The sequence below is a fragment of the Anneissia japonica genome, unplaced genomic scaffold (genome assembly GCF_011630105.1).
Source record: "Anneissia japonica isolate Jap-2015-1 unplaced genomic scaffold, ASM1163010v1 scaffold106_len93372_cov127, whole genome shotgun sequence".
NCBI classification, from domain to species: domain Eukaryota; kingdom Metazoa; phylum Echinodermata; class Crinoidea; order Comatulida; family Comatulidae; genus Anneissia; species Anneissia japonica.
In genome coordinates, this window is record NW_022749788.1 from 83,484 (window position 1) to 98,260 (window position 14,777).

Here is a 14,777-nt window from a genome sequence, read left to right on the forward strand (position 1 = left end):
TTGGTTGGGGTGATAGATCAAGGAGCATATTGGTTAGACCCCTTGCGGTCGGGGCCTTGCGGACCGCCTAACGAGAGCGCATAGGCATTGCGCCATTGCCCCATACAACGCATATTAATTTTCAATGTTCCGGGATTGATTTTTAACTGCTTCACTGTGAAAATCAGTACACAAAGTGCCTGCACTATCAAAAGAATAAATAATTATTGTTAATATATATAATTAATGTGTACACATCTACGATAAACAACCAGATGTGGAATCAGGATTCAGTAAACAGGATAACCTGTTAAACCCTAATACTTTGTTAAATGCATTAGCCTTTTTCCAAAAGCAGTCAATTAATTACCTCCATCAAGGATGTTACATATTCACTGCCGTTGGTATGTTAGCTGGATTATGCTAAAACTAGTGAATGTATGTGTATTATTTAGTGGAGTTATATTTTTTGCATCTAGGGGAGAGTTTTTATTTATTTATAAATCAAGATTGAAGAAATTTTTAAAAATATATCTATGAAAGTATAGGTTTTACTAAAAAAAATGATTATCTCAAAGTATATGTTTCACTAAGCAAAATGATTTTCTCAAAGTACAAGGTTCACTAAGTAAAATGATTTTCTTAATACTGAGCGAAACAGCCCAAAATGGAATGTTACAGGGGCAAACAGATCTTCATCCGTCCTAAATACCTGGATGTTAAATGGCAAAGAACGTGGTTAATGCAGTGGCGTATCCAGGATTTTGAAAAGGGGGTTGCTGAATAGAAATATTACATCCACTGAACTTTACGGAAAGCGTAGAATAGGAATGTACTGTATTGTATCAATGGCTAAGACTACAGTACACCATAAATTGGTTGCTAAGGTCTTAAGTAACTTACTTTGCCATTTATTTTTCATTAATTGATTATTTTGCAATGCCCAGGCTAGAATGGAATCATACTTTTTTGTTTGTTCTAGTTATGAATGAAGATTCTCCATTATCATGTATCAACTGGCAATCTTTCAAAGAGTTCTTGCAAGAGGAGAATGAGTTGCAACAAGTCTCTCTCTTAAAGAAGGTACAGTGATTCTCTATCACATTGGCAGATTCAATTTTTGAGAATTAAAAAACAATTTGGAAAAAAGAAAATTGCATTTAAATTTCAACCTGAGAGTGCCATAACCAACTATATAGACTAGAGTGTAATAGACATACAATTTATTACCTCAGCCCCAACCATGTTGCATTGGGGCAACCCCTTACTTCTCTTTTATAAGATACAGTGGAATCTAGTGTACATGAGCCAGATGTGTATGCTAGACATCCCATTTGGAATCCGTATCCAAGACTTGGTTTTATCAACAGAACCCTGAAGAGCGGTTTTAACCAGCCAATGCTCAATGTTAAGGTTGTAGATAGTGGTACACCTGCCTCACTATGCAGCCACTCTGCTCGCCAGACCACTTGTACGAACCTCAGGCTCATTTAGTTAAAAAGACATTGAAATAATTGCCTAGCAATAGTGAAGACCACAAGAGTTTTAGTCCGTAAATGTTATTCAGAGTTACGTGATGAAGTAACCAACATTGACAGCAAGATGAGGAGCCGCATCCAAAACATAAGAAATGATGCCTGTCATATTTTAAAAGATGGTAATTAACCTATTTAATATATTTCATTATTTTGCTGTCATCATACACCAAACGTGTGCCTATTTTAAGTTGGTACAGTAATACAATGGTTCACATAACTATGCTTCATTATAAGAAGTGGGAAGTACAACATGACCTAGGTAAATTTTTAGATGAGTTTTGTTATGGGTAAGTTAAGAGCATGCTGAAGCACATTGGTATGCATCGTAGTAAGGTTACGTCGGCAAAACATTTTATGCATGCACAACATTTGTTCAACGTATGCCAGGATATATGCACGTACGTCCCACATATGCGGGCCATAAGTTGAAGGTAAGTTATGTAATCGTTGACACATGTTGCTCATAATTCATAAGTTGAAATATGTCGAGATAAGGTGTACCCAAAACATTTCTTTAACCTATTAGTAACATGCTTCGAACCTATGTGAATTTATATGGAACTTGCCTCCAATGTATAATGAGGTATGTAGATGTATTTGACGTGTTCCGGACGACCAACTTACTGAATGTGTTTCTAATTTATGGCTACTGTATAATGGCATCTGTATAAGTTTCTTATATGTTATGTATACGTGTAACTCGTTATGAATACGCTGTGTATACGCCCAAAATAAAAAATTTAAAAAAAAACATCAATAGTTTAGCATATGGCAGCATTATAGATAAATTTTGATACGTCCATAAGGAAATAGAGGCATCCAAATTAAAATGAGTTGATAAAAGTGAATTTGAACCTCCAGTCTTATGATTTGAAGTTCAGTAACAGATTTTTCAATTTGCAGGGATGTAGCTATACTGGAGGGAGTTAGTCAGGGCCATCCAGCCCTGAAGTTTTCCACCCTATGTAAAGCCAATTTCATGGCCGTTCACCCACCATCTTTAACCACATGCCCGTCTTTAAAATACACTCATATTGTTTAGAATTTACCAACATTATCAACCACCTACTTTTAAATTGTCCACCACCTACCCTTTGATATCTTTTCTCAAGATGTATGTTATTTTATGAGTTATAAGATGTTCTTTTTTCAGGTCTATTTTTTGCCGATTGTCAAAATGCAGCCGGTATGATACTTATTCAAATCATGCTACTACTGGCTGATCAAAAGCTGCCCGCAAAAGAAATCGCTGATGAGCTTTGTATCGAGACACAAAAGTCAACAGTCATTATTGAGTTTCACTACCTTCCGCCACTGTCCAAGCTGTTTGTCTGCCAAGGTGTATTGGCAACTGTACCGAAAGATCAGTTGACAAGGCATCTTGTGGGTGATGATTCTCTTTTGGAAATGATGTTTCAACAGATCTGGTGTCTAGTGAGTGTGTGAGTTTACCTCTAATAATAAATTTATTCATATAATTATATATTATGCAGCGTTGCACTAAATTTAATGATGAACCTTTCCTTATTTTTTACGTAATCTTGCTGGCAGAGAGACAGCAGATAGACAGGGGAATAAATTTAACCTCCTTGGCGGAGGAAAAAATCAGATACATTTGGATATCGGATTTTTGAAGTGATTTTTATCAACCTCAGATTAATGGAATCGTTCTCTGCTCTCTCTGTTGCCCGAGCACTTGCATTATGGACAACTTGTGCAATATCGTATGTGGAAACTGAAGTTGACGATCTCAACGCATTGAAAGCATTCACTGGTTACCAGGATATCCCACAAAAATTGTTAGAATATTCATGGACAAACTGGGATCATCCTATAGACGTAAGATTTTCTTTTTCACTTTTTATATACAGTACTAAGTCCTCTTCTCCCCTCCTCCAGGAGATTCAAGGGTGTGGGGCAGTCGACCTGGGGCTCCTAAAAAATTATTTTTTTTAAATTGGGGAAAGAAAATTAATTTAAATTGAACTCTATGAGTCTCATTTTCAGCCATCAAAAGTGCCATAATCATAAATTTTCTTACCTTAGCTTCAACTATGTTGGGCCTGAGAAAAGTCTGTGAAAGTCTTTTCCTGGGCCCCTTCTATTTCAAATTCCTGGATCCCCTACTGACCCCTTCTGCATGTACTCCTTATTTGTGATTCCTATCTCTGATCTTGTTACTACAGTACTTTGTTAATCTCTAGCTTTTCAGTTGTGTTTATATATATTTTTTTTACAGTGCATGAGGCATCAAGTGAATAGTATTTTTGGAAACATTATAAAACTTCACCGAAAGTCAGCTGGATATAGTAAGTGATAAATCCATTTCATGAAGACTACAGAATCACATTATGATGCTAACAACATTGTAAACTATGATTATGATAATTAATAATTATGGTGATTATGATGAGGATGGGGATTTTAATGGTTGTGTTGGTGATTATGATGATGGTAGTTACGAAGATGATTTTGATGATGGTGGCTATGATTAAGATAGTGTTAGTGAGAGTGATTTTTGATGAATGTGGTGGTGATAATGATTTCTATTATGGTGTTGGTGATTATGAGAATGGTGGTTGTGTTGGTGATGATGATGGTGATTTTGATGATGATAATGGTGTTGGTGATTATGAAGATGGTGATTTTGATGGTGGTGGTGTTGACAGTGATGGTAGTTGGGATTAAGGTGATTATGTTGGTGCTTTGATTGTGATGTGGTGATGATGATGATTATTATTATTCAATATTACACTGTACTTGACAGAGAATACTAACTGTTGGATGAAATCAATCTAAAAAAATGAATTCAATTTCAGGTGGGAATGCAGTCTGCAACAATGATGCCTTCATTTGCGATGTCTTACAAAAGATCCTTTCAAGTGACCACCATGTCCGTGGGAAATACTCATTCCTTGCCTGTATTGTAGAGAACATCGGTGCAGAGTTAATTTTAAAACGGAATCCAACATTACCAACTGAACTTTACATCTGCATTATGGATCAAAATCTTTCACCTTGTGTAAGTCAGCATACAGTGGTTTAGAGGTTAAGGTGTTTACCTTCTAATCTCAGAGTCCTGGGTTAATGCAACTTCTCTACAGAATGCTTCAATTGTATTATATTTTTAGCGATAGAATTTTTAAACTGTGTCATTTGAGCTCAAGGGTCCTAAGTTGGAAGTCATTTCCATGAGATCTGGTTAAACAAGCTTTCTTAACGCTTCTAGTTTAATTTGCGGCACATAGTGATACCCATTGATGCTGACTTCCATTAGCTTGCTGCCTACTGGTCTCATGACCGGGTGTGGTCGTAGGGTTGCTGCACACATGAGCATCTGACCAGCTCCTTTCATGATTCTCGGTCACGGGCCACCATCTGATTCTCCGTGAAGGATTTCCAGTTCATTCAGTTATGTTTTCTGCCACTTTTTCCTCTATCTGCCTCTTCTTCTGCTGCCTGGGGTGGTAACTTTGTGGAGGCTTGTGGCGCAGCGTGTAAGGCATTGGACTTCTGATTTCCAGGAAACTCATGAGTTACAGGAGAATGGGAACCCTTGTGAGCTAAAACACTTGACTGACAATCAATTTATAGATTTTTTAAAATCTAAATTTATTTGCAAAAAAATTATTTTAATACATGTCTCACTGAAAGTTTTAACTACATACTAAATGAGTATTTATTTCAATATGATAATTTGATATTGAATGAGCAGTTAAATGTTTTTGTTTATTTTAATTTATTAGGGCTTTGTCGACTTTTCTTCACCACAAATCTTTAAGCTATACCATAAAGCTCATTGTATATATTACTATAAAAAATATTATACATGTGTTATTTATATATTTTATGCATGTTGACATCAGGTGGGCAATCTTGTTGATGTGATGGCTAAGGACCACTTAAAACAAATGACTGACAGCAGCAGTGATGATTGGCATTTCACCTGGATTGACAGTCTCCTGCATGCACTGCACACCTGTCCACCAATTCAACATAAATCATACATCATGCAGGTGAGTTCATTAATTCTGCCTTCCATAGACTGAAATTGTTTAAGGGACCTTAAATATTTTCTTTAAAATTATATAATAATTTATAAATTGGTATAAATTGTAGAGATGTTTAACTTCCTTCAGGCTGGCCAAAGGTTGTGCACTCTAAATAACCATGGCCTGCAATCATTAGTAAATGAACTTATGGATGATAAACTCCCAATTGGTGAGGTATGATTCTTTCTAAGTTTATGATACATAAGCAGACCTTTATTGATTTTATTTTATTTTCAGGTGACACTTCCAAAACTTATGAAATGTAATCCTTCAAGTGTCCAGTACATTATTGAAACACTGCAGAGTAGTAAGTGGGAACACCTGGATGTCCAGGGCATAAAGTCCCCGGATGTTAAGTTATCAAAGTCTATGGTTCCCCAAATCATATCACCCCTGGATACCCAAGGCATGATGCCCCTGGATGTAAGAGAGACCGATCTTCTGAATGCTGAGAAAAAGAGACCCGAAAATGTTCAGGGCATTAGACCTCTTGATACTCAGGGCTCAAAGCACATAAATGCTCAATCCTCAAAGCCCCTGGATATGCAGGGCAGCTGGCCCATGGATGCTCAGGCCTCAAAGTCCCTGGATTATAAGGGTATGCGGCTCTGCATGCTCATGACGTGTTTAAAGACAGCTAGGGCCTCAAACATTACCATTACTGAGTTTGAAGATGATGAACAAGGTGAAGAGATGTGGCATGGACTTGTTGGAAGAACAACGATCAGACAAGCTTTGTGTCACAAGAACAATCAGGTTATTTGTTATTCCATATTGTTTATCCACATTCAAAATTAACAATTTTTAAGACCATTTTTTTAGAGGGTGATCCTTCCAACATATCTTAGCTGATATTTTGTCACAGGATTTGAACTCAAGACCCTGGGGTTGGAAGGCAAGCATCTTTACCACCAAACTTCATCTCCACTTCAATAGTGTAATGCAATTTTTAATAGCATACGTTATACTCTGATAGCAGCCTGTCTGCATCATCTTAACATTTATTTAACAAGAAATGAAAATAATATAATTTGTTTAGGTTTGTCTAGATACGTTTGCTTTGATTTGCGATACAAAGAAAACTGCAGAAGTCTTGACTGATTGGGATTTTGATCTGATTAAATTCTTTCTACCATACAACCTGAGCAGCCACTTACCATCCTTTAGGCAGCAGTTGATGATGTTAATAAAAAAGGTAATACCAGGATAAACATTACTGTTGAATTTATGTTTGTAGTATTGATAAATAACATTTAACTTGACGGTCTGTTTTGTGAATGCTTACCATGGTGAAAATTGCTTAAAATATGGCCCACTGCAATGGACTATTCAATTAATTTCAAGGGAAGTGCCATAAAAAAAATTTTGTGTATAAATCCATTCATTTAAGTATCTGTCCTACAGTCCTGAACTTCCCAACATCACCTTGAATGAATTTTCTTGATGTAATGAGTTATGATGCTTTTGTTTTTTCTCCTGTGACTGAGGGAATAATTTTACTTTGAGAAAAAATGTTGGACTGTGTTAAGCTCTGTCCAGATTATTAAGTTTTCTTTGACAAAAAACTGTTGTATGCCCATATATAGACATGACGTGCCTATATATGGTCATGATGGGATGTCATCATGACCATATTTAGGCATGTCACATATGTTTGTCAAGTAAGATGTGATAGTCTGTACAGGGCTTGGAGCTTTGTCTACACTATCAAATTTTATGTGTAAAAAAAAATGTGATGTGCCCATATATGGGTGTGATGACGTCTAATCACATATTATCAAATTGTATCAAAAAAAGTTGAACGTGTTCAACTCTTATGTTCCATCACATTTTACGTGATGCTTTTTTGATGAAATTTGGTAGTGTAGACAAAGCTTTAGACTTGCACAGTGGCAACGCTATGAGGGCTGAAGCTAGGGCATTGGGCTTCCAATTGAAAGATTGGTGGGTAATGTCAGAAACGGGTCACTTGTGTCTGACCTGTGTCCTTGTGCAAGTCGTTTTATTTAAATTTTGGGGCTCTATCTGTTCACAAATTCATGTGACATTTTTTTTTTTCAGCTTCTAATAAGGCTACAAGACAGCGGCAGACTCCATTACAAGAACTTTAAGACAACAAACTGCCACAGCCAATCAGAGGCAGCTAACAGGATACATGCATATAAGGTGAATGCATTAGCAAAATAAAATGTCAATGTCTTTATTCTTGTGTTGTCCTTATGCTCTGTCCAGATTCTCAATTTTATTTAACAAAAATTGTTGTATGCCCATATATAGTCATGAGGTGCCCATATATGGTCATGGTGTGATGTCATCATGACCATATTTAGGCATGTCACATGTTTTTTTCAAATAAAATTTGATAGTCTAGACAGGTTTCATAGATTTGATTTATTTATTTATTCTGAGTATACCCAAGTGCCTATTTAAAAATGTGAACAGTTCTCCATCTTTCGTTGTTTTTTATTTGACTGAACCCCTACTTTTTTAGAAACCTCCCCCCCCCCTTCTCTGATAGATCATAACACCTCTCGTTTTGCATTCAAAAATCATCAAAAGATGATAGGATTTACCATTTACATGCTGGAATGTTTCAAATCGAGGTGGCTTTGCCCTTTAACTCTACAAAAGTTCTTCTTTTGAACCCCATCAAAGCACCTACTTGCCACAAGCCATCTAGCTCTCAGAAACCCCTTTCACCAGTTCTGTTATGGACCTGTACCCCCATCTACTGCTTTTTGTTAGAGAGTGTAAACTTGATTGAGCAATTTCAAAATCAATGTTAATGCTTTGTATTGCAGGGCTTTCTGGATTGGTTTGTTGAGCTGCTGTTTTCTGGATTACAGTCTGGTTCCTGTTACTCAACCAGGGTTTCATCACTCTCTGCTCTGTCAATTTTGTGCAAATTTCAGTCTGGTAGGTATATGTGTTTCTCTTTATTTATAGATCATGTGCAAGATCCCTCCAATTGAAGACCGCCTTTGTTATGGGGTTTCCATTGTCTTAGCAGCCTTTGTCTCTAATTAGAATAATAAAGATAAGACATTTAGAGGTGGTCTTTAATTGGAGGTGTTTTTATTTTGAGTTTTTTTAGTTGGAGGAGACCTGTGATTTACTTTGTAGCATTTACTTAACAGACACACAGACAGATTCAGACACAAGTAAGACAAAACTTATCAACAGACATATAGACCCACATACCTACCCTCTCATTATTAGCCTGATTATATTTTGATACGCAGGACACATTTTTGTACAACATTAGCCATTATATATTTCATTCTTACAACCCTATATCCTTGTCATCATTATTTCTAATTGAGAATGCCTGATTTTGTTTTAACTAACTTCACTTACATTTCTCTTCAGGATGTAGTTGGTATGATGACAGTACAATATTCTGTCCCAAAAATGTTAAACTTCTTCTAAGATGTTTTACTGACCCTTATGAAAGTAATAAGGTCATGGCCTTTAACCTCTTGGTTCCACTTACTCAAGAACAGCTTGGAATGCAGGTAATTAATGTACGTTTACTTGTAAAAACAAATGAAGAAGTAGTCTTTACTAATGAGCAAATATCTGGAGAGGCTATTGTATATTGTTGTTCTTAGTGTGGTTGTTGGATGTGGTAATCTTATACACATCTAGATGTGTATAAGAGACAGTATTTAGGCATGTCACATCCAGTTACCATGACAATCTACAAGGCATTGTGGGAGATATGCTTGATTCCTTATCAGAGCAAGTGGAGGTTGCGAACAGAAGCTTGATAGAAGCGGCAGGGACAAGACCAATGTACGGTGTTCTGCATTGTGTACGAGAGCTAATAGAAGACGTGAATTTTCAGTAAGTAACACTTAAAATGGACCAATCTACTAAGCCACGCCCCTTGGATATTGTTTCTAGGGAGTGGCATAATAATGAGGTATCACTGTGAGGTATCACTGGCTAAAACCTGGGCCCTAGACCTTAAAGGGCCAGTGATTTTTTTAGGCTTTTTGGCTCATACCTTGGCCAAGCTGGACCTTTTTAAGGGGCACTAATGTGTAGGTAAATATCAAAATACTTCCTTAAAACATTGATCACACCAAAGAGATCTGGGCTTTTTCTTTCATGCTAGTAGGGACTACTGCTGTACAAAGGTCCCACAAAGTGTAAGCCATAAAACAAGTTTCTATATTCTATGAGCAACGACAATAAATATGAAATTAAAATCGTACAGTCATAAGCTTTGTGTGTGGGACACGTGATTATAATAATAATAATATGTCGTTCTTATATAGCGCTTCATGCCTTTACAAAGCCTCTAAGCGCTTCACATTACTATTATTATTATTCATGGCCCTGCCTATTGAATGGTCTGATATTTGATAGACGCTAAATTTCATTTCAAGTCCATTGTATGTCAGTTATTGAGATTACAATACACTGCCTTCTATAAGTATTTCTCTTTTGCTTCAGATAAAATTTTATCTTTTTTGTAGTGAGCTTACTGTATCAGTGACTGCCAAGTACAAGCAGCTTATTGATAAATTGTTGTTGATGTGTTACCAAGTGGCTGAGGTTGTTTCTCCTGTAGTGTGCAATTCATCACCAGAGGGATATCATCCAGCCAATCAGGAGGGAGATGGTTCAGGTTTGAGATATTTTAGCTTCCACATGTATGCAAAATAGAATTCCTGAAAGTAGCATCTGATAATTATAATCAAGATGTGAATAATTCTTCGCTTAGCATCACAGTTGGTTAAAAGAAAAAAATAAATAAGATAAATAAATAAATAAATAATAAATTCTCTTACTCATCAAGCTTCTCCTCTGTCCCCCCCCCCCAATTTCAAGACGCCTGGATATGCTACTCGTGGTTACAGATGCAAAAAGTAAAAACAATATTTCAATCATTCATTCTTTTTACATAATTTGTCAATGTCTTTTTAGTAGTTAATCATATATATATTTTTTAATGCTTAGTTATATCAGGAACACCATAAATTTCTACCAGCCTTTTTTTTATTGACTAAAAAAAGTTTAATACTGTACAAATATTCATTTCAAGATTGGCTTGGCTTCTCTTCAGATGTTCCACAGATTGATGATGTTGCAGCAGTTGAACCGACCTGTGGGTCAAAGGTGTTAAATGTGACTCCGCAAGCACTATTGGTCTGTTGCTGGCGTAGCATGAAAGAGGTGTCGCTGACGTTAGGCAAGATATCGCAACAGCACGAAAAAAGCCAGACACTTTTGAGTCAACAACAAGTATGGGGATTAAATAAGTGGTTTTTTTTCAAGAAAGGATAGTTTCAAGATTGATATAAGAATAATATTATTACATTTCACTTCACTAATATTTATAGTGGCTCACATTTAAATATTTTATCCATCCATGCATCTTGTGACTGACTGATGTGCAGCTCTTGGTCTCATTTGAATTCAAACATACTCACTAAAAACTGTTGTGATATTTTTTTATTGGCTTGCATTTCAATAATTTATGCATGTGTGAAATAAGTTCTTAGATTGAACCTCTTTTATTAACAGGTGAATGAAATGGGGGAGTTTTTCATTAAACTTTTGTTGGAGTCAAAACACAGAGGAGCATTTGAACTTGCGTCAGTTGGCTTCAACCAACTTTGTGTTGTTCTGTGGAGGTAAGTGTTGATAAAGATATTAAAATCACCAACAACACTTACAGGTACTAAAAAACATCTACAAAAAATCTTTCAGCTTTTAAATATATTTTTTAAACCCTGCAATGTAAACAGCATTTTGAACTAACTTGATGTGTAATTTAAGGGGCATATATTTGATTTTTTAAGGTGGCAATACATGTTTCTTCAAAACAAATTATGACTTCTCAATACCTTTAATTAGTTATAATAATAAAAATAATAAAATAATAATAGTCATCTTTGTTTTATTTTTGATGTTTTGTATTGTTATTTTGATTATTTTTTTTTCAATAGGAGTAGTGTTGCTCCATTACAGTCTTTACCGAAGAAATGGTTGAAAGATTTGCTGAATGACATCTGTGCTGGCGGAGACTTACTTTGTGCCACAAGACGCAGTGCTGGTGTGCCATTCACTATCCAGGTATATAACAAAAAATGAATATAGATTTTAATAGGAAACAATTTAGTATATTTTACACACATACAAAGACCCTTTTTTCCGCTTTTCCTCCCAAGTTTAAAATATTCAATAATCTTGATCTCAATAACCATTCCCAAGTTTTAATTTCTTTTTCATACCCTTTTTGTGTCTTAGTAAATTTGTAATTATTTAGTTTTAAAATTATTTTGAAATCACAATTATATTGTTAATCAAATTATATAAAAGTTTTCATTAATTAGGGTTCTCTTACAAATTTAATAATTTAATTAAAATGTGTTCTTTTATTGGTAGGCCCTGGTCACGTCTGAACCCAGCTCATTACGAAGGCAAAGTCTACAGGAAGCTATGGCTATACTGCTACCACTAGTATTCCCAGCAGAGCAGAATGGTAAAGAAATTACCCCACAAGTATGTATAGTAATAATGTTATGTCTACAATGTTCTGATGACCCCTACCCATCCCCTTCCAATATAGTATAAAGGAGAGGTATCTAATTCATATCTGACTTGCTAAAGCTTTATATGTACCTGGAACAAAATGCTGAATTTTTTTTTTACCAACTCTTGATGATGGATGTTAGAATTTTAAAAACAAAAAAAATAAAGAATAAACATGACTTCTATTTCTTTTTGAGTGTGCATGGTATTGTTCTGCAGTAGCACTGAATGAAACTTTTTAATTAATAATTTTTTTTTTTTTTTTTTTTTTTCAATTCAACTTTTTTTAGTCATTTTAAATTATGCCAAATTTGTAGGTGAATTAATTATATTGCAGACTTATTTATTTTACATTTAAACGTACTCTTATTTGTAGGTACATGCATTGAACATTATGTGTGCATTGTTTAGAGACACAAGGCTTGGGGAGGATGTGTATTCGTTCATTGCTGATGGAATGAGAGCTGCAATATTGGGTTTCAAATCACGATTATGGATAGTGAGTATATGAGCACTTTATTAATGCTAATATCATTTCCACTGAACATTGTATTTGCCATGGATATTGGCGTTTTCATCATCTTTATTTGGCCATTGCCTCAAACTCCATTCTCGTCTATCCTTTGCCAGATTTGCCTAGTTTACTCCAAGCTCTGTCAGGAAAAGATCCATCTCTTGTTTGGCTTCTTCTCTTTTTTTTTTTTTTTTTTTTGTTTCTGTATGGCATCCATACTGTTGTCTTTTTAGTCCACCTGTTACGGTCCATTTGAGCTACATGGCCTGTCCACTCCCACTTGATTTTACACAGTTTTTCACAGACACTTTAACCATTGTTGCCTTTTTGACATCTTCATTTTTCCATTGATCGAGTCTACTGCAGCTGCTGAGGATTGGCGTTTTAGAATAATATATTAATAATATGTAATATTTTTTTACAGTTGTAAATTTATTATCTTTGGTTATGTAGCTATATTTGTAACAACACTGCCTTTTTTTTTATTCCAGGTTCGTAATTCCAGCACCTTGTTGTTTACAGCTCTTGTGAATCGCATTTTTGGTGTGCGTAGAGAGACAGAAGAATTAGCTCGCAAAAATTGGTATGAAAAGTTTAGATCTCCCTTTAATTAAATACCACTCCAATTAGGGTCACCTGAAATTAAAACCATTTTCTGCAGCCCTGTATGATCACTTATCTTTTATCTTTATAATAATGATTTTTTTTTGTGTCCAAAACTGCAAAAAGACCATGAAAAGCCTGGTGCCAAATGTTGCCTTATATTGGAGAGAGACTTGTATATATATATAAGTATATCAAATTAAGGCCATCTAATAAGCTCTGTTAAAATGTGAGAATAGATTTTTTAAATACAACAGTAAAAAACGGACATGTAATCATCATATACACTCATGCATAATACCAGCAAGTGCAACTGCAAGCGGTCCAACTCTCGTTGTTTTGTTTAGACGTAATCCTTTTTCAAAAAGTACAGCCACGAAGGGGCGTGTCCTTGACATGCAGTTCTATACTCCTTAATAATACCCCTTACGCATACATTCAAAAATTTAGAGCTTTGTAGTTTTAATTTATCTAATTTGATAGGGCTTACCTAATATGTTCTTATTTTCCTTTACGTGGCAGCATGACAGGACGAGAGTTCTTTACTCGCTTTCCGAGTCTCCATGGATTCCTGCTTGAAGAGTTAACTGCTTGCATTGGATCCCAAACCGGCATGGACGCAGGATACCTTCAGCCAAGCGTGTTTCCCATCTTGCTCCTCCTATCAAGATTGTACCCATCACCTACTGATGGAGCAGACTCTAATCTAAGTCTTGCACCCTTCATTCCTATGGTCCAGAGGTTAGTAATGTTATTCTTAAAAGGAAGTTTTATTTTTGAGTGTATACGTCTCTTCTGTGTATAAGGGGGTGCGTGAGCTTGTGTGTTAGTATGTATATCTGTCTGGAGTTGGAAGACAACTTCTATACATTGATCATGAATATAACATGCATGTACACATTATAAATAATAACTGTCCTGGAATGTGGGAACATATGATGTTTTATAAGTCAATCATGACATCATCCCTGCAACTCTAAATGTGTATGTATTTACTCCAAATGTAGCGTAGTTAGGAAATCGTTGCACGATTTTTACCTGCCTGCACTGACCAAAATGTCAGTGACTGTATTCTCTCTCTCGAATGCTTTAAGAAATGTTTATTTCTTTGACAAATGTATCAAAATAGCATTACAAACAAGTTCTTTTAACACAATAAAAATTACAAGGTTTATTCATCGTATCCGTACTGTACTGCTGATGTATAGTTAACACGTACTGCAGGAACACAAATCGGCATACGCATAGCTAAATGTACGCACGCACTTGCAGGCCCTCAGGAAATTTTTTCGAGCATTAAATTTAACCTTTGTATAATAATTTTCCTATAGTTTACTATGCGGAGCTGTACTATTTGCTTATATTCTTATTAAACATAGCTCTTCAATGATGTAAAGAAAACAATTGTCAGAGTCAGGATTCAAAACCTGCAATCTCTCACTATTCGGGCTAGTGCCGTACCGTTAAAATGCATACAACCTTTTCATTGAAGATGTGGTTCAAGTGCTATTTACAAGACACGAACGATAGCAGCAAGATCTCTAG

The 14,777-nt window shown here is 35.6% G+C and overlaps 1 protein-coding gene across 1 annotated transcript; it reads left to right on the forward strand.

Annotated features, from left to right (window-relative positions):
- Positions 1-963: 963 nt before the first annotated feature.
- Positions 964-14,773, forward strand: LOC117121213 (thyroid adenoma-associated protein homolog; the record flags this gene model as incomplete). The annotated part of the gene is given in 24 exon segments (XM_033266339.1): positions 964-1,062; positions 1,262-1,322; positions 1,502-1,636; positions 2,671-2,959; positions 3,173-3,356; positions 3,757-3,826; positions 4,337-4,539; positions 5,384-5,533; positions 5,807-6,325; positions 6,609-6,764; positions 7,631-7,735; positions 8,371-8,485; positions 8,939-9,084; positions 9,122-9,187; positions 9,231-9,415; positions 10,054-10,205; positions 10,644-10,822; positions 11,105-11,214; positions 11,530-11,656; positions 11,969-12,085; positions 12,492-12,614; positions 13,121-13,212; positions 13,755-13,973; positions 14,725-14,773. Coding segments are annotated over 24 exon segments (3,651 nt in total), but the record flags the coding sequence as incomplete, so codon positions are not given.
- Positions 14,774-14,777: the final 4 nt, after the last annotated feature.